At 53.7% G+C, this 23,428-nt stretch overlaps 6 protein-coding genes across 6 annotated transcripts; 1 reads left to right on the plus strand and 5 right to left on the minus strand.

Annotated features, from left to right (window-relative positions):
* Positions 1–4,223: 4,223 nt before the first annotated feature.
* Positions 4,224–7,555, minus strand: B0T15DRAFT_543446 (uncharacterized protein). The gene is made up of 4 exons (XM_062869990.1): positions 7,052–7,555; positions 6,932–6,984; positions 6,198–6,863; positions 4,224–6,137 (listed from the first exon to the last, which is right to left on the minus strand). The coding sequence occupies exons 1-4, from the start codon at positions 7,447–7,449 to the stop codon at positions 4,336–4,338; spliced, it is 2,919 nt and encodes a 972-aa protein (XP_062718399.1). The 5' UTR covers positions 7,450–7,555; the 3' UTR covers positions 4,224–4,335.
* A 119-nt stretch (positions 7,556–7,674) lies between these two features.
* B0T15DRAFT_543447 (uncharacterized protein) lies at positions 7,675–8,159 on the plus strand. The gene has a single exon (XM_062869991.1). It carries the CDS (start codon positions 7,739–7,741, stop codon positions 8,066–8,068), a length of 330 nt encoding a protein of 109 aa, XP_062718400.1. The 5' UTR covers positions 7,675–7,738; the 3' UTR covers positions 8,069–8,159.
* Positions 8,160–10,067: 1,908 nt separating this feature from the next.
* On the minus strand, positions 10,068–11,221 carry B0T15DRAFT_514642 (uncharacterized protein; the record flags this gene model as incomplete). The annotated part of the gene is made up of 3 exons (XM_062868137.1): positions 10,068–10,485; positions 10,645–11,108; positions 11,168–11,221. The coding sequence occupies 3 exons, from the start codon at positions 11,219–11,221 to the stop codon at positions 10,068–10,070; spliced, it is 936 nt and encodes a 311-aa protein (XP_062718401.1).
* Positions 11,222–13,218: 1,997 nt separating this feature from the next.
* Positions 13,219–16,168, minus strand: B0T15DRAFT_311377 (uncharacterized protein). The gene has a single exon (XM_062863928.1). The coding sequence runs from the start codon at positions 15,917–15,919 to the stop codon at positions 13,523–13,525; it is 2,397 nt and encodes a 798-aa protein (XP_062718402.1). The 5' UTR covers positions 15,920–16,168; the 3' UTR covers positions 13,219–13,522.
* A 261-nt stretch (positions 16,169–16,429) lies between these two features.
* B0T15DRAFT_514644 (uncharacterized protein) lies at positions 16,430–17,053 on the minus strand (the record flags this gene model as incomplete). The annotated part of the gene is made up of 3 exons (XM_062868138.1): positions 16,430–16,561; positions 16,607–16,678; positions 16,736–17,053. 3 exons carry the CDS (start codon positions 17,051–17,053, stop codon positions 16,430–16,432), a joined length of 522 nt encoding a protein of 173 aa, XP_062718403.1.
* Positions 17,054–18,937: 1,884 nt separating this feature from the next.
* On the minus strand, positions 18,938–21,072 carry B0T15DRAFT_514645 (uncharacterized protein; the record flags this gene model as incomplete). Its single annotated transcript, XM_062868139.1, has 3 exons — positions 18,938–20,508; positions 20,545–20,875; positions 20,932–21,072. The coding sequence occupies 3 exons, from the start codon at positions 21,070–21,072 to the stop codon at positions 18,938–18,940; spliced, it is 2,043 nt and encodes a 680-aa protein (XP_062718404.1).
* Between the last annotated feature and the right edge of the window lie 2,356 nt (positions 21,073–23,428).

Below are 23,428 nucleotides of genomic sequence, written 5' to 3' on the forward strand. Positions count from 1 at the left end.
GTAGGGCATGTGCTCAACAACCAACCAATTATACTACATGCATTATGCATAGTACGGTGAGTGCCACTATCACAGAAAGCTCCTATAAGGAACGTATCGTGCTAGGGCCTAAGGAGCGCGCTATAATCCGCACTATTAACTCCGCTTATAGCGTCATCGAGGTTTGGCAGAGGCTCATTACAGCTGCCGATTTCAACATCCTCCGTATTAAGCGGGCAGCGCTATAAAGGAATGACTAAGCCGAGAAAGCCAGCCAGCTAGGACTAAAGTGGGAATAAGAAGATAAGAAACGCAAAGGACCTGCCTATATGTGATGAAACTATAGGCAGTCCTGCCTCTGAAAGGGTTCGCCGGTCAAAGGTAACTGCTGGTCGGACTGTAGGTCTCAGTTAAGCCAAAAGGTTCACAACAATGCTAGTCGCAATGTCTGCACAATAGGTAGAGGCTATTGCTTGAATTACATACTTACTGGAGAACTCCCAGAGTCCTCCAGAGCATGTGACTATATACTGTCTATCCTTGGGTGCTCTTATATGCTCTATAGAGCTCCTTAGAGCTCGATGCTCTATTGACTCTATCGAGAGCTTCTATCCCTTCATACTGATTAGCTTAGTTCCTTGAGCTCTCGTCCGCTCTCTAGTGCTCTCTAGAGCTCTTTTTCATTAGTCCTAAATGATTGGTTTAGGTGCGTCCTGCGCCACCCGCCGGGTTGTCCCACCTGTAGCTGTCCTGTTGGCTTAATTCGTGATAGATATTCATTTTGATTTTTATCTCTATAATACGAGGACATTGTTATATAGCTATCGGCCTATTATAATATACGGATTCTATATCAGGCTCAAATTTACATCCGGTCCTGATTGGTATGGCGGCACATATGTAGAACCGTATAGCTATGTCAGTGCCAAAAGCGGCTAGTGCATTTATACGGCGGCCGTTCTAGCTATTGGAGCTAACTTGTACTAGTACAAAGTGGCCGCCGACGCACTATGTCATCCTCAGTCGGTGGCAAACTGGCCCGTGGGGAGAAAGGTTGAACTTCCAAAATTTGGGACACTGAACTCGGTCTCTACTGTACCCCAGGTCTGATGGCTTCGTTCCGGGTAGTAGTTGAATGTCATGATCAACGGCTGGTCCTCTGTGTGGGGGAATGGCGTCAGAACTCGCCTTGCTAAACACGTCAAGGAATTCGTGATAACAAGGCGGTACCGCTCGCAGGGCTTGTTGTCGTAGTTCTTCTTCGTCCTTTGGCATGGCCTTTCGTGCCTGACTGGCTCGCTTGTCCTCCAGGATGCTGCGATGGCAACGCGGAGCGTCTCCGCCGCGCAAGAGGACTATGCTTTATTGGCTACTGCGTGCTAGAGACAAAACACCGTTCACCTCACTCCAACCACGTCAGTCGCAGGAGATCTCCATCGTGTCAAGCTCGGGTATGTACGCGGAATGGTAACCCGCCTCGGTACTGCATCGGGATGACAGAGCCGTACGTAGCTTCGGGAGAGTGGGGGGAGGCGCTGGTGGCTAATCGTCTCGCAACAGGCAAGCGGCTGGAGGACGAGTTCGTCATTCGGCGATGAGAAAAGACCAGACAGACACCCACGGGCCAGAGATGGTCACCGTTCGTGATAGTAAAGCCGACCGTGCAGGGGCAGTATACGCCCTCTACGCATGGGAACAACGGGTATCTCTTCCAGCCATCATACTACGATGAGCAGAAACGGTCTTTGTTTCCTTCCATGTTCAGTTACCTGATATACCCACCCCCTCCAGAAGACATGATGCTGGCCCGTCCCAGGCGCGACGCTGGCCCAAGGATAACGTGATACACACCGCGAGGCAGCCATTGCAGCTACAGCTTCGCAGACAATCTCATAGGACAGTAGTTAGGCTCCCTCGTGCATAGCATTGCAGACCGATTGGCCACCATGACTCGAAAGCCGTCCCGCGTTTCATCCCAAGCAGGCTACAGCAAAAAGTTAGGACGGGATAGGTTGCAGCCCCGTCTTGTCAAACTGAGTACGCATATCCTTCCCCGGCGATCCAGTCCCCCGCTCCGGAGGGCGGCTGGGCCAACATATCCCTCGGTAAAACCGGCTCTTCAAATGGCAGTTGGAAGAAGCCACCTCTCCTCTGTTATTAGCACGAGGCGTAAACATCGCATGAGGGTGCTCCTCGTCGCTCACAACGTTGTCTCTCCCCTTCAGCTTTGCCGCATCTTCTACAGCCACTCTACGCCAATAATGGAGTCTTTCTCCCAGTCTCCGTCCACGATTCAAGTCGAGGCCTGCCAGCTCAATCTGAGCTCCGTAACAGCTCAGATAGACACAGCCATCTCCTTAGGCCACAGGAATAAATGTCGAGTGCAGCACCAGTTGCGATGGAGGATTCTCATTTAAATCCGCCGAGATACATCACTATTGGCGCGGAAAACTTCTCTGAGGATGCACGCGGCCCCAGACTTATCGCCTCGAATCGGCCGAGAGGTGCTTGCGGCGCTCAAAAGAAGGGAATTGCTCGGCCTCTTCGGAAAGGGGCAGTCGGTGCCAAGCGATGTCCTTCGGCGAGATATGCCCGCCACGTCCGGAGACGGCATATCTCGGGAGCTCCGAACGGAGAACCAAGCGGCTCTCAGTCCTGACCGCAAAGCTATCGTCACCAAGGCCGCGAGAAAGATTCGTCTTACAGGCTGGCGATTCCGGGAAGGCACCTCTGGGACTGACGAGACACATCTCATCGACATTGAGGTGGAAGGTATCGCTAAGAGCGATGCCACTGTTGCGAGCTGGATGACGGAGGAAGACGTCCACCGAAAGTTCAGATCAAAGCTACTAAGCTTCTGGGACCGCCATGGCGGGCGTAAGAACGCTATTATAGAACTGGGTGGCATCATCAACGAGAACACCAAGTACCTCATCCAGAAAATCCTCGACTCGAGTCCAGACGGCTCTCTGTATTATTTCGAATGGTTGGGCTATGGGCGGGGTCACCGTACTTGAGAACCAGAGAGTGGGATTTGTACAGAGCTCCTTCAAGGCTTCAGACGCAAACAACTTCGTTCTGAGACTATGAAACTAGGACCTAGGTTCGGCTACAACTAGCAGCATATCTCACCGCTTGCGCAAGATTTAGCCCTTGGGGTTAGTTTTCTATAGGCCGGTGACTTGTTAGGTGTAGCCTGCTTGGGAAAGACACCAAAAGTGAGTCCCAAGGGCTTCGTAGTGGCGTACGGTCGAGTGGCTGGGAACCACTTCTCAAGATGCCAACGGTCTGGTTGTCAGACGCGTACGGTCATGTCCGCCGGTGTGCTTCTTCGGTTCGTTGATGTCTGCCCAGATACGGTGCGTGAACAGCATGCCCGTGTGACGGCCGTCAGAGGATCATAATATTGATGATCCCTCGCGACTGCAGCGTGCGACAACGGGGCGGCAGACGGCCTGTCTTGGAAATGGCGGCAAATATCACATTTGTTTACTTACCCCTGAGCCCAACCTCCGACTGTCAGGGCTACTGCAGTGGTGGTTATACTATAGTACAGATATGCAACACTACGATGCCGTGGTCGTACCCTACTGGCTGAAATAAACGATGTAACCTCTTCCGAATCTCGACGGCTTACCCCTACGGGGCCCACGTGACTTGCACCGGCGCTAACCCAGTGTACGCCCGCTATGCCATAGCAAGAGACGTCGTTGTTGCACAGGGAAGTGGGGTATCAGGAGAGATGAATTGCTCGTATCCAAGCCAGCCGTAGATTCCAAAGGAAGCAGGAGACTTGTCGTAGATTGGCACCGCAATCAGAGATGTCTGGTCCCTCGCTGTACGCGACCACGACGACGACGACGGCATGTCAAGCTTTCGTTTAGTCAAGTGGGCTGCCGCGATGGAATATTGCGCTGTGAGAAAAGCGCGTGGAAGAAGCATAGCGGACCTTGAGGCTACTCTGAAGGGGGCCGGAGCCAGCCGTATCGAAGATCTGTGTGTGGTTAGTGTGCGCCTGGCAGGGTAGGAGGGACCGGCAACAGCAGAGTATAGTCGTTTTCCTCAGGTCCCTATGGAAGTTGGGTAGAAGACTGTTCGTGACTGGGATTTGATCGTATAGCGTTCTCGCAAGATGGTGTTTGTGTGTATACACCGGCGGAGACCGCTCGGAGACTGTCGACTATTACACATGCCGACCAGATTCTCGTCCTGCATGCTGGCACTGTGGTGGAGAGCGGTATTTACCAGGAGCTCCTTGCACTCAACGGCCGCTATGCTGCCATGTGGTGCTGTCTGGGTCACTCATGTACGTTACCCAGTTAATCTAGTTCAAGGTTGCGAATTACTTGCAGATCATCAATCTCTCCACAGTTGGAGAACCTTCTCCAGACTCCTCTTCTCATCTTTACACTCGGCGCTTTCCGTCCCGAACACGGCAGCAGAAGCTTCCTCGGCTCGTCGGCCCCATATGGTGGCCTCTTCCCATTTCTTCACACTAGTATAGGCATCCCTTAGCCTCCAGGTGAGGTCCCAGTATTCCCGTCCGTCATCGGGTCCCAGCATCTCGGCTGCACGAATCCCTGCTTCTATAGCGCTAGGACCGTCGTGGGCCTGGAGTCTTGTCCAACACAGGTCGTTGAGGGCCTGTGCCGCTTTTTTACTCCGCGCCCCGTATTGCGTTGCTCGTGCCTCAAACCACTTCTCACAGAAGTCAACGGCTTGAGATATCTTGTCGAGTTTCAGATATGCTCTGAAAAGATCATAGTATAGGTTGCTCAGTTGGCCGACATCTGCCGCCCCAGAGGCTAACTCTGCTACCAGCCCCGCTTCTAGGACGGGCAAAGCTTTGTCCATTGCATCCATTTCTGTATAAGCAGCGCCCAGACCAGATAGAATCAACCTGGATGCAGCGCTGTGGGAGGCAGTCTCTTCTGCATAGGCCCGGTAAGGCTCCAAAAGGCGAACACGTTTGCCGATGGCATGGGGGGACGTCGACTTGCTCAGGAACCATTCCAACTGTACAATGGCAAAAATTACCCAAGGATGGTCAAAGGCGAGACCTACCCTTCTAGCGTCAAGGATACAGGCCTCAAGTATCCGTTCAGCATCGGGTATCTTGTCTTCCTCTGCCAGGACGACAGCCAGTGCCAATTGTAGATCGTATTGCAAAAGCTGGGATCTTGCCAGGCCCATGGCCTTGAGAAGGCAGGCTCTCGAAGCAGCAAAATTCTCCTGTTCCCGCAGAAGTAAGGCCTTGGACTCCATGAGTGCCGCTGAAGCCTGTGCTTGCCGATTGTCTTCGCAATTAAGGCTAGCCAGAGCCACTTCAACAATCTGGAGACCTGTCTGTGCCTTCTCATCGATGGACAAGAGATAGACAATAGTTGACAATGGCGAGCGGGCGTCTGTCATTTTCTTGTACCAATCCGGATCCCGAACGAGACGAAGGGCTCGCTCAAAGTGACTTGGTGTTAATGCTTCCGGTTCCACCAATGGCACGCCGGATGCAAACTGACACCGCGAAAGACTCTTTTCCATGGCGGCAACATGTGTGATCAACCTTTTCTCCGACCGGCTCCAGGCTTTCGAGCGCGGGCCAGGAGCCGAGAAGGCAATAGCACTTATGGCTACGCTTAGCAACTGCTCATCAACACCGTTCTCTTCAGCACAGAGCCAATCGTAGACAACGCGATGCATTGAGTAAGTGGCGTAATTTGAGGTTCTGTTGAGTAACGAGCGCTCGACCAGAAGCTCGGCAGTAGTGACAAAGGATAATGAGCTCTCAAAGACGGCTTCAAACCAATCCGGTATGTGATGGCCTATGAGACCCCGACAGAGGATGGTAAAGTCGATATCCATTGGGTCGAAGAAAGTGATTAGCCGCAGGAGCTTTAGGGCATTGTCGTATTTGTTGCCCGGACTTGCCCTTTGCCCCAAGTCTCTCAGGGACAAACTCCATGTAGTCCGAATATTCCCACGAAGATTACCCTCGTCCATTCCGAATAAAGACCGGTGGGATTCCAGGAGCTGGCGTCTGGAGCCGTCATAAACGGTGAGATACTCGGCGGGGCTCATTCTAGTCATTCTCAGAAAGCTGCCTGCCTGCGCTAGCGCGAGTGGGAGCCCTTCAAGTCGCTCGAGCAAAGTTGTTTGTTGTGCTGAGATAAGATCAGGACACAGGGTACGCCGGGTGCCTAGACGTAGGGGGGAGAACAGACCTTCTGACTCCGATGGGATGCCCACGGTATGGGAATCTACCCCCATGGTCATGTAGTAGTTCAGAAGGCCTCTAGACTCGTCGTGAGTCATGGGCTGTAATTGAATTTGGGGTTTTGAGAGCCCAGCGATGTGGAGCGGATTGAGCCGGGTTGTGATGAGAATGGAGCCAGCATTGCAGGGCGGGAAAAATCTGGTGATATCAACACCTTCAGGATCAGAAGGTTGCTTGTCAGCGTTATCAAATATCAGCAGCCACCGTGTGTTCCCTTCCAGGCAAAACCAATCAAGCACCTCGTGAATCATAAGGCTGTCCAAAATCTGTACCCCATCCGCGGTTTTGCGCGTTTGCCTGCTGCCATCGCCGCCCCATAAGAACTGATGGATTCGTAAAAGGCCATGAGAAAGAGACTCGTAGTTGTTGGCGTCGACGAAGAATATGGCGGAAAATCTGTCTTCGTTTAACCGTGCAAATTGGATGGCCAGTTGGGTCTTTCCTATACCCCCGAGCCCTGATATGATCTCAAGTTTTCTGTGGCCATGAGATAACTCGGGCAGGAGGCCCGAGGCTAATCGAGAAAGAAAAGCCTCTCTGCCTTCGAAATAGTGAATGAAAGGTACGTTTGCGGTGTGAAACTTCACGTTGAACCCGTTCTTCTGTTTGTTTCCTGCTTGGTGAGAGCATCATCAGCTGACTGGAGTCACGATAACCGTGCTGTGTCCGTTGAGCACATACTAGGAGGGATTTGTAAGTTACGCAGGTCACGCGCAAGCAAAGAAACCTGTTCTCTGAAGGCAAGCTCCGGTCAGCGAGTCCCTTGGTGTTTTCAGCGCCCAATCCTAGGTCTAAACTCACAAATTAGCCGTGCTCGTAAAAACGGTGATGTCCGCTACGAGTCGATCCAAAGCTCTATCGTAAGCCTGTGCTTTGTTCGCATCCAGAGCAAAGGGCAATCGAGAACGGAGCCAGCGCGACCTTTTGCCGCGGAGGTCTTGATGCAGCTTCTCGACTGTCTCGCTCAAACGTTGCAAGCTTGCCTGGAGACTTTGCAAGGATTCACGTCCAAAGGCCTCTGAAGTTGACGAAGACTCGCGTGCCAGAATCGTAGTTACCCTCGACAACGAATCTTGGGCGCGCTCCACTCGAACGAGCAGTCCCTGCGCTGCGCCGGGAGCGTTTCTGACGCTCTCGAGTCGAGCGAGGATGTCGGCGCACAGGCCGATGACGGCAATGGCCAGGCCCGTTGCCTCCATGCTGGCTTTCGAGGACAGTCCGGGGGAAGCTTGAACTTCTTCGACAGTCGCTCAATCCGTCGATGTGAACAAGGAGGCCGGCATCCTCAAGAAAGAGGGGCCCGGGGGTCAGCTGGGAAGCTGAATCGGGCGGCGGCGGGTCGCAGCCGATGCAGGGAGGAAGTAACCGCCGACCAAGGCACTATTGGTTCGGAACAATGGCCGGAATGTGCGAACAGCCAATGAGGTAGATTTGCTTAGCGCTGCTTGTCACGGCCAACTCACAGCACTCGATACGGTGCCGGATTCGATGCTCCAGCTTGACCATGTTAACGAAACACTGTGTCACCTCCTCTGGGAGATGGACGGCCGCAGAGTCATGGACCCCGGGGACAGTCAAGTGCAGCGAAACGCCTCGAAGGAGGCCAAACGAACTCGTAGGCTGCATATCCGCTGGGATCACCCGGATTGGACCAGCATGGATCGTATTGAGTTCTCACTGTCCCCCGATAGCTACGATGACTCAGATTTCGATTACCCTGACCTTCTCAGTTGCGAGGCTGAGTTTCTTGGCCGGCGGCTGGGCCGTGCCGAAAACAGGCGAAACCTCATCCGCGAATTCCTGAGGCGGTGCGAGTGACATCATGATCATCGCTGCACCCGCAAGCTTGGCACTGAGGATGATTTCCACGAAACCTTGTGGGCGCCGTATTTCGGAGACATTGACATTGGAAACCACAAACTCGTGCCTTCGCCCTTCAGAGAGAGAAGGGGCGCCAGGTCGAGTTCGAGCCGCACGCAGCCGTGAGCTATGTCTGGGGTGGCCGTGGCAAGCGCGAGCACATAATAACCACAGCCAAGATTTAGAGCTGATGGAAGTCGGGTGGGCTCGCTTTAATCATCCGAAAGAAGCACCGAGCGTTTGGCTTTTGCAGACCACCGGCGGCGCCATTAATTGAAGCTGATATGTGTCAATGTTGCGTCTGGCGCTCCTGTCCGCCCTGCGCAATTACGACGGGCAACTGATTCGGGAACCATTTAAGGCTCAATGAAGTAGGTGGGATTGCGCCGTTCTCCCGACGACATATATTGATCCCGTGTGACTGTAGTCTGTTCGTGTGAGTCATGGTCTGAGCGGGACAGTATGGGCTGTGCTGTGCTTGGCACGGTGTCGTTCTCGTCACCTTCCCTCACATTTGCTGGCCAGGCTGGATTCATTTGTGCTGCCTCATCAGACCTGTGTTTAGGTGTGTATGACAGGCAGTTTTATGCTACGCATGTGGTCCTTCTTTCACCGTGGTGTCAGCCACAGCACCGCCACAGTCAGCACCAAGCACACCAGTCGTGGGACTGATTCAATCCGGATTAGTCTCGGCATATCATCGGGAACGCACTGCAACGCGGGGTCTCCTTATCTACAAATGTATTAGCCGACAATTCGTCCGACTGGTCACACGAATTGTTAGCTCGTGCCACTTAGCTTCCGACATATAGCCGGTAATTCGTGCGACTGGTCGCACGATTGTCGGCTATACATCGGAAGCGAAACTCTGTGTCCATCGCATCAGCTCCACGGCGGCCGGGCAGTCCCATTTCTTCTCCTCAAGGAGTAATGGCATCGAAGCCTTGACGAATTCCAAGCAGCACTCCTCGAGCACCCGCTGCGCCGTGTTCAAGATCAGATGCTGAGTCTGGTACGGTAGATACGAAGGATAAAGAGACGGAATTATGCCCTGGTAGTCACCTGCTGCTTCTATAGTTCTTAGGTTTCAGGAATAAGTCGCAATATTCGAAATACACCTTCTCAAAACGGGTAGCTATATACCCGCGTATTGGGGGTTTAAACTCCTGAAGAGACTGCCTCAATGTATTAGGGACCAGGAAACAAATAGCATAAGCCAAATGAGCGTATTACAATGACTCCTGCAACACAAGATTAACACTAATTGGTATATACCTGCGATTAGGTCCTCACACGACCAGCATTTTCCCAATAGAGCGTCCTAGCCCGATGCAATGCGTTCAAGATGCTCCAAACAAAATGTCTGCTAGCTGCCTTGGTCTTGCCTACCATACCCCAGAGCCATAACGACTATATAGATGGTCCAGCGGTCTGAGCGGTCTGGCTCCGTCATACCGCGGATGGCTTCATCCATCTGGTCAGGGCCAAGCTATGCCCGCTCAGCCAACACCTTTTCGACCCATGCAGACATTCTCTCCACTGCGGCCGCGGCATCCGGGCTCCTTTGAGAGGCGACTGCCCAGATCTGCCAATCCGTGCTCTTATCTAGAATAGGTAGCCGGCGGCGCAGGTACAACATCACCACGCCGAGGGCCCAGATGTCACCCGGCGGGCCGCGGCCAGTCTTGGGATTGACCCTGAATTCCGGTGGGACATACCAGGGCGTGCCCGCTGTCTATGTTGCTGCCACCAATGCACGCGTGCTGTCGCTACTCAGCCCGAAGTCGATAAGTATAGTGCTACAGGCAGCGCTAAAGAGAATATTGCCGGGTTTAATGTCGTTATATGTAATATCGTTGTCGTAGACGAAGGCGAGCGCCGAGGCTATATCGTCCAGGTCATAGCAGGCATCGGTGGGTATGCCCAAGAAGTAGTCGTTCGGCCTACGCCAGGCCCGCTAGGCAAGAGATGGCGTAGCAATGTCCTTGAGATAGAGGCTATATATACGTGCATCCAGGCCTAGCAGCTGCATAATGGTAGGGAGCCCGCCAGCGCCGAGCTTCGAGTGAATGTTGGTCTTACGCAGCCATATAGTCGCGGCCGACTTGGCACTGCCGGTCGACTTCAGTACCTTGGCAACGACTGATAGGTGATCTGGAGTCAGGATCGAGATCATGGCTCGCCAAACCGATGAGGAGCGAGAGTCGGATAGATTTTCGATGCGCGTGACCAAGTACTTCTCCTCAGGCCTTGATCCGATGAGCTCGATTGTCCGGCCGGCCCGGAGGTCGATAAGAGGGTGTAAGGTGGCGGTATTGACTCCCTGGTTCCGAACGGCCGAAAGCGTGCGGATGTTCACAGGCAGTCCTGCCCCCCTGGCCTACTTCGGGCCCAGGTCTTGCGTAGCTGGGAGGGCGCCTCTTTTCTTGCTTGGCTATCCCAAGGAGGGGGAGTGAGCAGAGGGCGGGAGAAAGCAACAAGGGAGGACCAAAAGCTTTGTGGTGCAGCCATTGTTGGGCGTGGATATGTCCTACTGCCCAGGCCCGATCTGGGCCAGATGATAGACGCGGATTTCCTGGTGACCGGGATCATCAGGCTGGCTCCTGCTGACAACGAGTATAGTTGAGGTGCTGGTATTGAGCAGGCTAACGTCGTTGTTGCTTGAAGGATCGAAATATACCCGGAATGTGAGGAGGGCGGTCGTAGAGGCTCCACGGATTATGGCATCGTATGCGACGTTATAGATAGATTGGGAGACGGCTAGAACCCTTAAGCTCCTAATACTCTTGTCCTTGTCAACCTCCCATAGGATATCCTTCCATTTACTCGCTAGGCTCTGGTGACCCTTAACGGCGGCATGCTTCAGCTCGAAGAATTCCGGGTCTGACGGCAGGAAAAGCAGGCGCGTGCGTTTGTTGGCGGCATCCAGGAAGGCACCCAGAGGCTGCGGCTCCTGGGGGTGCCGTTGCGAGTGTGCGTAGGCGGCTTTAGCCTGACTCTATACTGGCATATATGCAGTAGCGTCGGTGCTAAGTCGGCCGGGATTGGGAGCAGGACCGGGATTGGGAGCAGGACCGGGATTGGGAGCAGGACCGGGATCGGGATCGGCATGAGGTTGCTGGCCAAGGGCTGCCCGGAGGCGGGCCTTGTACGCTGGATCCTGGGAGTCAACGGCCTAGGTCGACCTATTATAGTTGCCGAGGGTGGCTGCCAATCGAGCGTTATACGACTTATCATTGTCCGAGAAAGGCTGGGTCGACTCGGCGCCCTCCGACTCTAACTGATAAGCTATGTCTTGTCGCTAAAGCAGAGTGAAGAAGCGGACGGTTAGATAGGCTTAGAAGACGTCGAGAACGGTGTCGAAGGGGGGGTCAACTATATATAGAGGAAATTTCCTCCAAGGCCGTCCAAGGCCCTCCATACTCCCCTTCTCTCCCCCTTACCCCTCTACGCCCCGCGCCTCCATCATCAATGCCGCCGACCAATTCAACGCGGGACTGACACAACATATTACGTCTGGCGCGGGCTGTGTTGAACGACGGCGTCTCGTCTAATCAACTAACCTCTTCCCATGGAGATTGGCTGCGTGTTCACATGCTCACGCATCGAGGCTGGCGGCTCATGAGGCGAAATGGTTGGCTGGGGCCGTGTCGCCAAGGACATGCCTGGTTGATGCGTGGTCCGTGCTCGCTTTGCCCAGCGTCGAATCCGCCGAACTTGGCGCCAAATTCGGCCAATGCTTGGCCAGACCACATGTGTGGCCGCTCGTCCTCCCTCGCCCCTCGATACCTCTCAGTCTCGCTCCGTATCCCGTCTCAGCACTGGCGTGGTTGGCAGGGGCAAAGCACAGGTACGGATGTACATAGTTCCAAACCGTTGGAATCATGACGAGTTTGGCTCATGAACAGCCTATCTCGAAAGGTCGTTGCTTTCAGCAGCTTAAGAGGTGCGGTATACAGATGGACCATGACGGCGGGCAGTTTAGCCGAGGAATCAAAAATCATAATAACAGCCTACGCCTAGAGTTTTGGCTTGACGAATAAAAGGGCTTGATTTGGCATTTATATACCATCCGTTTGGCTACCTGATGACTCGCTAATACATAACTTTTACACTATAAGACTTCCTAATATGGACGATTTGCCTTACCGAGCACCTATGCCTAGGATAGACTCTTTAAGTACGTTCCCTCTACGGGGAAAGCTAAGAGGCCGGCTAAGAAAACAATATCTCTATCTTATAATCCTAACGGCAACCGATTCGGCCTGCCAAGACTATCCTCAGCTCTTTATATCGCTCCCTACTTGGAAGCTCGGAGATCAGGACTAAATACGCCAAACTACCCAGCAGGTCATATGGACTTGGTATAGGTCTTCGCTATAGTCTGCTTGGTAGAGGCGAATCTGGCAGGCGTAAAGCTCGACACCATCCTACGTGGAGAATGTCTTTTTCGATATTATCGGATGGCTAGCTCTAACCCAGGCCCTGTTCGTGTTTAAATATATAGGGACCGGCCTGCGTCTGCATCTCGCCTGCATCCCTCTCTCTAGCAGGTCGATCAACTTCAATAGCCAGAGTTGCTGTCTCACCTAAGCACGCCGCCGCAGACGTACAAAGCAACACCAAGATGCCTCTTTATCAATTTGACTATCTCTCTGCCATTGGGACCAGGGACGTCAAAAACTGATTTTGCCTCTAACGACCTACTTTTGCTTGATCGTATGCTGTTAGAGAGGGCCACAGCGTCTATATATATACAGTTCAACCCTTGAATGATTGTTAGCGCGGAATTAAGAGGAGGTCCAAAATTCCCAACGACGACTAGCTGACCTACACCCCCCCGTCTGCCTGCCGGTATATCGCCGCCTCGACTAACACCTACCCTAGTATGGTAGCGGTATACGAGGCACCATATGCCGCCGGCTGCTAATTCGAGGTCTACGAGATTACTAATGTCATGGGTGCTACAGTCCCGTTCGGGATGGACCGTAGTCTGGTCCACACGGGCGGTCCTGCTGCTATCGCTTAACGTAGGACTGCAAGCACGGATCTTAGCCACACAGCCTCAGCGAGGGCCGGGTGGCAGGAGCTGGATAAACACTAGCAGGTATGGTCAGACAGCATAGGATTCGATGATCTCCCCGGGGCTCAGAGAGCTGGGAAGAGCTGAGACCTTAGATACATAAGCGAGGTGTAAGGAGCGCGTGCTGGCGCACGGTGACGGAGACCAAGCCATGGGAGAGCGACCCAGTGGGTCGAGCCGAATACACCATGACGAGCTCTCCGCCTATGCGGATGGAAAAAGACGACGTCCTCGTCGTTACTGAATAACATACACATACAGTTATCCCTCCGTGAACTCCGTGCCCGATTGTTCCGAGTCCTTGTCTCCCATTACTTCTTCTGTCCGATCTATGCCGCCCAGTCAATGATGTTCGTGCGCGGGGGCGCCGGCGCAGGCATCGTGCGCGCCCGCGTGGCAGGCCGCTCATCCTCGGCAGCAGCATTCGCTCCCGTTTCTCCCCTAGTGGCGCGCGTGCCTGTGGTTGGAGTCTCCGCCTCACGCTGTCTCTTTCTGGTGGCCGTAGACTGGGGGTCCTGGTTAGCCGCGGCGACGGGCTGGCTGGCTGCGATTCGCCTGGCTGCAGGAGTTGCCGGGGGGCGCGAGGTCTTGGCCTCCTTCATTTCCTTCTGCTGGGTCTTGACGTCCTTCAGCTCCTTCTGCAGTGCCGTAACCTTGATGACGAGTTCGGCGATCTTGGCTTCCCGGTCCTTTTCGGCGTTGACCAAGCGCTCCACTTCCTTCTTGAGCGCATCGTGGCGATCCAGGGCTTCCACGTTGCCCCGATCCTGCCTGTCAGCCACTGCGTTAAGGGCCGTGAGCACTTCATCCTGGGTGGCCCTCTGGGCGACGGCTTCATTAAGTTGAGCAACTTGCGCATGTAGCTCCTCCAGCTCGCGCGCCTGCTTGGCGTGATCGACGTCCTCAGCTCCAACCGGGGCAGCATGGTTGATTTGGCCGTAGTGGAGGATTCCGAGTTCCGCGAGGTATGTATCGATGACACCGCTGTTAGTGCCGTTCGGAGAGCAGTATCGGTAGGCGAGGATCTCTGCCGGGTCAGGCAGGCCTTGCACAACGCCGGTCTCGACCTTCTGGACGAGCGTTCTCTTAAGCCGACCCTGGAGTCGGCGGGCAGCGGCATTATGTCCCCAGGTTCCTTTCGGGTCCTTGGAGACACCCTCATTGAACTGCTTGACGTAGGCGGCGATTCTCCAGAGGATGGATCTGTCTTCGAGGTGGCGGCACTCCCACCTCGCACGGGCGAGCGATATCTCGATGGGCGCGATGACGTTCTTGTGCACCCGGGGCATGTCGGGAATGACCTGGAGTGCGCCACTCTGCACCATCTTATCCGACTTGGACGGGTCGTAAATGGTCCCCGCGAGGTCCTCGTAAGGCACCACGGGTCTACCCATTTTAGCCTCAAAGTCTTCTGTCTCTTTGGTGGCAGGCTCGGTTTCGGGCTCAGGCTCGGCTTCGGCTGTAAGGTCGTCACCTGATTCAGGCTCAAGGTCAGAGAGGTCGGCATCGTGGAAGGCGAGGCTTAGGATATCGTCATAGACGTCGTCGCCTATGTTTGCTTCGATGGAGGGTTCATCGGCCTGTGTAGCCGGGCCGGCTTTGGGGCTTTCCGGAATGACGTTCTTTCCGAGCGGTGTGACCGGTGTAGGCGTGTTGTCACGGATCGGCTTGAATTGACTTGTCTTAAATTGCCGCATCTCTGTCGCCGAGGCTTGGACAGGCTGGGCTAATGAAAAACGTGGAGTCGAGGAAAATCTCGCGATAGCCTTGTCAACTGCCTTCCGCACTAGCTGTAGGGGGGTGCTCCAGGTCCGTCGCTTCTCTACTTTCTCCTGGTTGGGCAGGCGCTTGAACAGCTCGTAATCGCGGGCCTCCAATTCTCGCCACTCTCCGCTGACCGCTCCGAGCGAAAAGGTGACCGGGTAATGGCCCCCAATGTCCTCGCTCACGTTCTGGTCCTTCCATCGTCCGGAGTGCCCACCGTACGGGTTAATGAAAGCGTGGTACTCGTGGATATAAGCACCGACTGTGATGTACTGGTGGTTTGCTCCAATGTACGCCATGGCTTCCTCTTTGTCAACGTCGATGTCTGTTCCAGCGAGCACAGTATATGCGAAGCCTTGACGTTGTTCCTCCCTCTTGATAAAGGCATACACCACCTCGAGGCGTGGAATTCGTACGCCACCGCCCTGGAGTTCTTCGTCGGTCCAGACGAAACGCTTCCAGTTGTCAGCTCGGATCGTTTCCCCGTTATATCGGTTGTCGTCACACCACTGTTGCAACCGAAAATCGAAGAGGGCTTCCGGGAGATGAGGGGAGTTCCGGACTTGTCTGACTGTCGCGTGGGGTGTCTTAATAGAGACCCCTTCAGTTAGCTTCCAGGTTATATCCCCGGTGACAGGCTCAAGTCTCATGAGCGGCTGTTCTATCTCCCCGAAGATGTCTTCTAGGGTGTCAAAGCGCGTGAACATCACCTCACCACGTTCCCAATGGTTGCGCGTGTCGTAAACGGTGTTGGCGTCGCTAATCTCCCGCTGGAGAGCCATGCTGCTAGCATGGACCGAATCATTGAACGGGGTGAGGTCGATGATGTCTTGCTCTTCATCGTCGTCAGGGACCTCAATCGGAGTGGCCAACTCCTTCTTCTTCTCGCCTCGCGCCGGCTTTTCGTTGCCAGGCGTGGCAGGTTTCGCCTTGCGCTTTGGACCTTGACGAGCACCGGGCATGTTTCTTCTCGCTCGCCGGGGAAACAACACTTGTGACAGGGTAGCGGGTATGTTCCCGAATAGAAGAAATGGGTAGAGACAAGGAAAAACTATCACAGAGCTCAGAAACAGGTGTTCAGGGCTTGAGGTTGGGAACCGGCTGTGGAAGAAATGGTGTTGTGGAAAGGAAAGAAATGGTGGAAGCCATAGAAATTTTGAACAGAATTTGTAGGCAGAGTCGGTCCTAGCCCGTAACCGTTTGGCAGGTGCGCAAAATGATCAGTATGCCAACCTTTTTCTTATGCCGGGAAGGTTTCTAGGGTCATGGTCAGGCCTTAGCCTTAGCAACGAACGTGATGAATGTAGGGAGGAGCGCGGTAACGAGGGTAGAAGGGTGGAAGAAACAGCTGTAATGAAGAAAGCAGGAAGAAAACAGGCGATAGGTAAGGAAAACATATAAACTGCCCTTCTTTGTGGAAAAGACCTAATCGTCCCCGATTCTTAGTGTTGAATTGGCAGATGGCGTGGCCGTCATTCGACATCGATTTTCTGGAACTCGCCCAAATCCTTCCTGACCGGCAAGTCGATTCGGATCTGGTTCTCGAGCTTGGGGATTTCCTTGATGGCCTCGTATTCTTTGCGCTTGATGCCCTTCTCCTTATACTCCTTGTCTCAGTCGATAGGGTGTTTCTTTTCGTACTCCTCGACCATTTCTCGGGCGCCGTCAACAAGGTAAACTCTCTGGACCCACTGGTTGTGCATGTCCTCCCAGCCGAGGTACTTGACAAGGTACTCAACAGCGGGTTTCTTGTTTCTCTAGCGAATGCGGCCGTCAACAATTCTCTCGAGCTCCCATTGCTCTTCATCGTTCACTATGACCGGCGGCGGGGGCGGCGTCACGCGTTCGAAGGGGTCCGGTTCTTGGGGCACCTTGTAGAGCTGGGCGGCCGAAACGACCGGCCAAACCTTCCAGGATTTCGGAAAGTCCAGTTTGTACGCGAGGTTATGGACCTTCCGGACGATCTTGAAGGGAGCAGCCCGCTGGGGCGACCATTTCCGGCTGGGCTTGCCGGGCAGGTGGTACCCCTTGTGCAGGCGGAGGTACACCATGTCGAGCTCTCCGCCTATGCGGCTGGCTATGGTCTTCCGGGACATCTCCTCCTGTAACACCGACGGTGAAAGGACCTGTCCATCGCGGAGCAGTTCAAAGCATGCTCAGGCCGAAGAATGGATTTTGGGCTGTAGTTTGGGATATCGGGAAGTGTTGTCGTCCCAGGTCAGGGGGTGTCTCGTGGATTTCTTCAGGACATCCTAGTAGGTTGTCACGGGAGCCGTCGTTGCAGGCCAGGCTCGATGGCTCTGGTGGGCAACTGACTGTATTGCAAGGATGCTGAACTTGCAGGAGGAAAGGAATCCTCGAGGCTGCAAGATGCGAAGAAGTCTAAATACAGGATGTGGGCACATGCCCAGATGTGGAAGGTGGGCAACCAACCAGGTCGACCAAAAAGCCCGGCCCGTGACTAAACATTGGCCTATGCCATGGTACGGTGGGTTTCACCGTCACACTTCCCTGAGATCCTGGCAGTCGGGGTGGTCCACTACATAGTACGTGTATGGCACCCTGAAGGTGAAACCGGAGCGGGCTGAAAAACTGAGGTCTTGGCCAGTTCCACGAGATCAGACTGAGTTAGGCAATCAGAACCCCCATATAACTATACCGAGACTCAATCTAGGTGCCAGCTATAGAGACTGTCCGTCAAACTCGCTATTAGCCTATCTTCTATACGAGGTACCTATAGTGTCTATAAGTACTCTGCTTGCTTATATAAACCGGACCGAGATTCCTTAGTATTATAAGAGCCTTTACGTTGCCTATAGCGCCTATACTTGTGAGGGCCTAGTCGACGTTAAGTCGATAAGCATTTAGGACTAGGTAGCATACTGTTATAAGTGGCAGCAAAGCACGGGCGATCACATAGTATAAGGGTCTGCGGCAATGTTTGTTTCAATTGGCGCTACCTCGGCTACCGAGAACCCCAAACTGAGGAAAGGAAGAAAAAGAGGAAGAGAGAGAACGAAATGCATAACGTGGCTTTAAACCGATCAGAGGAAGGCTGTAGCCAAACACGGCAAGCACGATAGAGGTCGCTGCCCTAAGGTCTGGCCGAGGGTCGCCGAGGCTCGTATCGGGCCTAGCCCGTTATACGAACGAAGCGACGCTAGCAATTTTAATACAGCATGCAGTCTTGTTCTCAGACTCTCTCGATGCTTTGTTTTATTAATCCAACAACGGAAAGGCCTTCAAGTTCCTCGAATGCTGCACCCACTGCATCTTTGTATCTTTGCCGCCGCGGCAGGCAGCCGGGTGACTCGATGGGGAAACGCTGACCTGACGTGTGCGAGCTGGGCGAAGTGCGAGGCAGCCACACCTGCCGTGAGTCACTGTTGGAAGATACCGCTTTCTTGGCAATGGGCAACGAGCTTCAGATGGTAGTTACTCAGAGCAAGAGCACTGGAAGGGGGTCGTTCAGTAATGTGTTCTTGTGTGTAGTGTTGGAACTCTGTGGTTTTCGAACTGCCTGTAGATGTGGGAGCGCCAGAGACCCTGAAATCCAGAAATGCCAAACCCCTCATCCTGCACCTGACTCGGTTGGGCTCAGTCTCGCATGCCAGTGCTAGCCAATTCTGCGATGCCGCGTAGCAGAGCGGGTTGGAGGCCGTCAGGGAAGGACCCATCCAGCCCATACGTGTGGGCTCTCTGTGCAGGCCGATGTCCGCTCTGCCAGGCGAACGCCACGCCGGGCGGAATAAATTGTGCGTGCGTGTGTATGTGTGTGTGCATGACATGATCGACCTGCTTTGCATCCAAAGATGGCTGCGAGGAATCCGGCCGCGTGGAAGTGCAGAACATCATCGACTCCGTCTTCACCGAACGGGCTCTCCCCAACCATCAGCTGCAAGCTGCTCCGAGAGTGCACAACGGTCTATTCTACAATCCAAAAAGTATTGCTCAATTGAGACGGCTTTCGCTCTGAATCATCAGAAACCGAAGAATCTCGCCAAAAGTGGCAGTCCATCCGCGACTACCATTCCAGCAGCCCTAGTTGCGGCCGTAAGCTCTCCCTCCGAATCATCCCTAGTCGCCGCTTCCTCAACACCGACAGGCTGGGCTCCCGTAATCCAACTTATCCTTTGACATCGAGCACACCTGTAGCCATAGGAATGGGTGCCATAGCGGACGACTGACTCCGATGTTCTCTCCCCTACCAATTTGGGATTCAAGGCCGTCTTGCGACAGAACAAGCAGGGCACCGAGCGGAAGGGACCCATCCCATGGACACCAGCTTTGTCGTCACTGTCGTCGGAGCTTCCATCACTGGAGTGTTTCTCGTCATCTGAAGTCTCTTCATTCTCGGAGTCCTTCAGCATGGATCCAACCAATGCCAATATGTGAAGGGGGCCCATGCAATGCACGACTGCATCTTGCTCCGCATCTCCAACTTCTTCAAGTTCCACTTGAGTGTGGCCGCAAGCCCCGGTACATTTCTCGTACACAAGGGTATCAAACCCTTTGAATGGCTGGACAACTCGTGGGTCGCGATCATCACCGTGTGGGGCTAGTATGACTATTCCCACATCCGAGTCATAAAGCTCGTTTGCAGTCATGCCGCGACCCAGGAGCTCAATGTTGACGTGATCGCACCACGGGAATTCATGGCATGGTATCCGCGCAACAAACTCGAAGGCGCCATTTTCATGCAGAAGCACCAATCTCTCGACGCAGAGGAATCGAATAATCGATGGATCGGACTTCGCACTGTCTGCATCATCCTCGCTGTTGTTCGACGCAAACTCGAGATGGAAAAGGGAGATTATGTTGACTGATTTCGCTGAGGCTGTTCCAACTGGAGTGGGCACTTCATCTGCGGGCGTGTCTTTGATCAGGAATTCCAGGAGTTCTTCGGCATCTGAGAGAGGGATATTCGCATCCTCTGGAGTGCGAGTGATCGGCAGCTTGTCCGTCGTCTTGACGAGTGCCATCTGGGTCTTCATGCCCTCATCACCATAGCTATGGTCCGTTCCGGCAGGGATGAAAGCGATGCTGCCATCTTCGCACGTGATTTCAATATCATCCGCTTGGTCGGTGAGCGATGGAAGCTCACAACCCACGTCCAGGAACGGAGAGTTATGCGAAAGAGTGTCAAGACTCATCACAGGTGCGTACCCTAGTTGGTCGCCAGATGGGTCCCGGGATGCTGCGCCAGCAACCATATGGTCCTGCTCCAAATCTGACAGTACGTCGTCAATTTGCGACTGGTCGTGAGCCACCGCAAGATGAGGTGAGGCTTCGGTGGCTGAGGCCTGGACAGTCTGAGATCGCCTGGTGCGCTTGCCGGGAACCGACGAAATTGTGCGCGAGAGTTGATAACGGCGGGGCAATGGTCTAACGATAAGGTGGATGGTCCTGCGTTCCTGCTTGCCGAGACTCTTTTCGTGGCATTTCTCCAATTTCTCGAAGTTTTCGGCCAGCTGCTTAGTCAAATCGTCAATTGCCTTCTTGTTTTCATTGTAGCTAAGGATGGCCAATCGAGTCAGCTTTTCCCCATGACCTGCGTAAGCAGGAAAAGTAGGCACCCACGCAGTACTTGTCCTGACTAGCGAAGCAGCGTGGATGGCGATGCTGAGCCCAACCATGGCTGTCTCAACACGCTGAATGCAGCCTTGAATGTCCTGTTCTTGGAGAACCCAAAGGAGCTGCTTGCTTTTGTTCCGGAGCCATGCTTTCACGCGATCGAGGGGTTTCACGTTACCCTTCAATTGTTCGAACTCGCTCAGCAGCATGGTTGCGTCCCCTAGTGCGGTTTTGGCATTGTTCACGCAGAACTCGATAAGTCCATAGTCGCGGCCGTTGTGAGTGACGATGACCTTGCTGAGCCCGTCCATGTTGTTTGTGAGAGCTCGAATTGTACTGCACAGCTACAATGAAATGTCAGGGGCTTTTGATTCGGCCTTGAAGGGCTCCGGGAACATACCTGGCACAAGTTGTCTAACAATGCGCAGTACCGCCCCCAATCTTTTGGCGCGTCATGGATCTTCTTTGAAAATTTTATGAGCCCTGACAACGCTCCTAGCAGACCAGCGCAAGTAGCGGCAAGCCCGGCGGCTTCGGCCATCGCTTTTTGAAACGGTCCTTAGCTGGTCAAAATCTGCGAGATGGTGGACAACGTGAACTGAGGGCAGCGGTGGAAAGCCAAGAGTGTTGCAAACAAAGGGATGCTCTTGGGCAGAAGTGAATAACGCATTTAATCTCTGGTGATACGATAGCTTTATATATTTCCCCGCATGACTCGAACATAGCAAGAGGGGACGAGGCTGTGGAAGGCAGCTCAAAGTCTGCAACGGGTGTGGCTGAGGAGCTGCGTGTGCTCAAGCAAATCAGCCTAACAATAACTGATGGTGGGATGGTGCTGTCCATTGATCTGGCTCTTTAGGTCAGGCGTTGGACGACCGACGAGGCTCGGCCCTGTGAAGTGGAAGTTTCTTGGTAGTACCGCTATCTCGTGGTGGGCGGGGTCGACACTCGAGACCAACTGAAGTTGCACAGCCGCAACCAACTCGGCCATTCACGATGAACCCTCTGCAATCACAACGGCCAGAGAAAGTCGACTCAATAGGGGCTGAGACGTGTCACAGCATGATGTCTGCAGGACAGCATCTTAGCCGTTTTCTGACAGCACAGCAGGCAGTTCCATAGAATTGGACGGCTCGAGGATTCTGCCTTGCGAGCGGACAGGTGCCCAGTGTAACAGATGGGAATGTCTGGCAAGCACCCACCAAATGCTATCAAGCGCCCAACTATTCCAAACGGATGTTCTGTAATTTATTTTACCACGTTACCCATTATTCAATACCAAACCAAAATTTCGCGCCGGTGCCAACTGTCTCACCACTTACATACCGTTAACGTGCCTTCTGTAAATCACTGGAGGCCAACACCGCCTGAGCAGCAGCCGACAACCTGGTTACATCGACCTGTCAATGTAACACCCTCGCGCTGGTATGCTGCTGTTGATCCCGAAGTCGAGGATGTGCATGATGCATTGCTTGCTGACGGTGACGCTGAGGCTCGGCAGGTTCGCGAGGATGATGCGATTCTCCAGGAAGACGAGGAAGGGAAGGAAGAAGATGCTGAAGCAAAGGATTGTGGCTACTCGGAAGGATTGTTCCTCTGTAAAAGGATTGTGTAAATAGATTCAATTGACAGTATGATTCTGCTGTCCCATTTGCTGTTATTGCATAAGTTAACGTTGTTGTATGATGCATAACGGGCCGGCGCAGGCTGCCGGCCTGGCACTGGTAAAATAAATTACAGAACATCCCGTTTTGGAATGGCAATTGATAGGGGGGCATGGCACAATTGATACGCGGGCACGGCACTACGCGGGCATGGCAATTTGGAAACTCCCATTGGCCCAAAATTCTCTGTTAAACAAGGGTGCCCCCGCCATCAAATTCTGCCGCGTTCTCTCTAGATTTGCCAGCTGCCGCCTGTCTGGCAACCCCAAAGCGACATCATCATCCTCCTCTTGCCTTCACATGCCTGTCCATTGGATCATGGCTCGCCTTCCTCACAGCTCCCGAAAGCGATTGCGATCCAGACGCGATGATGCTGACGCAGATGAAACGCAATCCAGACGACCTATGCAGCGGCTCCGACGCGATGTATCCGACGCGCGAGACCAGACCAGGCCAACATCTTCAAGCAGCGGCGTAGGGCCGGACTCTGAGGAAGTAAGAATAGGTTAACACCTGCTCGGCTGGACACAGAGGCAGCAGTCCAAAGGGAAATCGTTGTGTCCGTACCGTCTTCTGGGGAAAGACGCGGAGGCCAGACTGCAGCACTTGGGGCAGGAAAGGCGGCAGGTGTATGCTCCAGTGGACGAAGGATCCAGCCGAGCGTACGGAGACAGAGATCTCAGTGGGAAATTCTGCGGAGCAACACAATACAAGACTTACTTGACGGAGGGGGCATTGAACTGGGCCTGAAGACATCAAGAGTTCAGAGACATGGACTGGGGCAGGGTTTTGTTTTTATTTCCCGTCTCTTCTCTTGACGATTCTGGCATGCAGGAGAGGGCAACAACTGTAACGACAAGAACATTATCAATTCCTTTCTCTTCACTTGACAGCGCGCACAAGGCGCGCCCGGGCATTCAGATACGTCTGACCGGATGGAGGTTTTTATTTGTCTATTGATACCTGGCCTCGATGGCGAGCTAAGTATAGACTAGATGACTGCGAGCCCACCCAGGAAATCTTACAAGTGTTAGTGAAATGACCTTCACCGCTTTTAATGGGGCTTTGCTGCCAGCTGTCGGATAATTTGGGCCAATGGGAGTTTCCAAATTGCCATGCCTCGCGTTGTGCCATGCCCGCGTATCAATTGGGTGCCATGCTACTCTTCCGCGGAGACTATACCGCGGCAAAATCACCTAGGATCCCCTTCCCGGTGAAGAAACATCGGGGGCC

Source organism: Chaetomium strumarium (assembly GCF_033439665.1).
Source record: "Chaetomium strumarium strain CBS 333.67 chromosome Unknown B0T15scaffold_7, whole genome shotgun sequence".
Taxonomy (NCBI): Eukaryota; Fungi; Ascomycota; class Sordariomycetes; order Sordariales; family Chaetomiaceae; genus Chaetomium; species Chaetomium strumarium.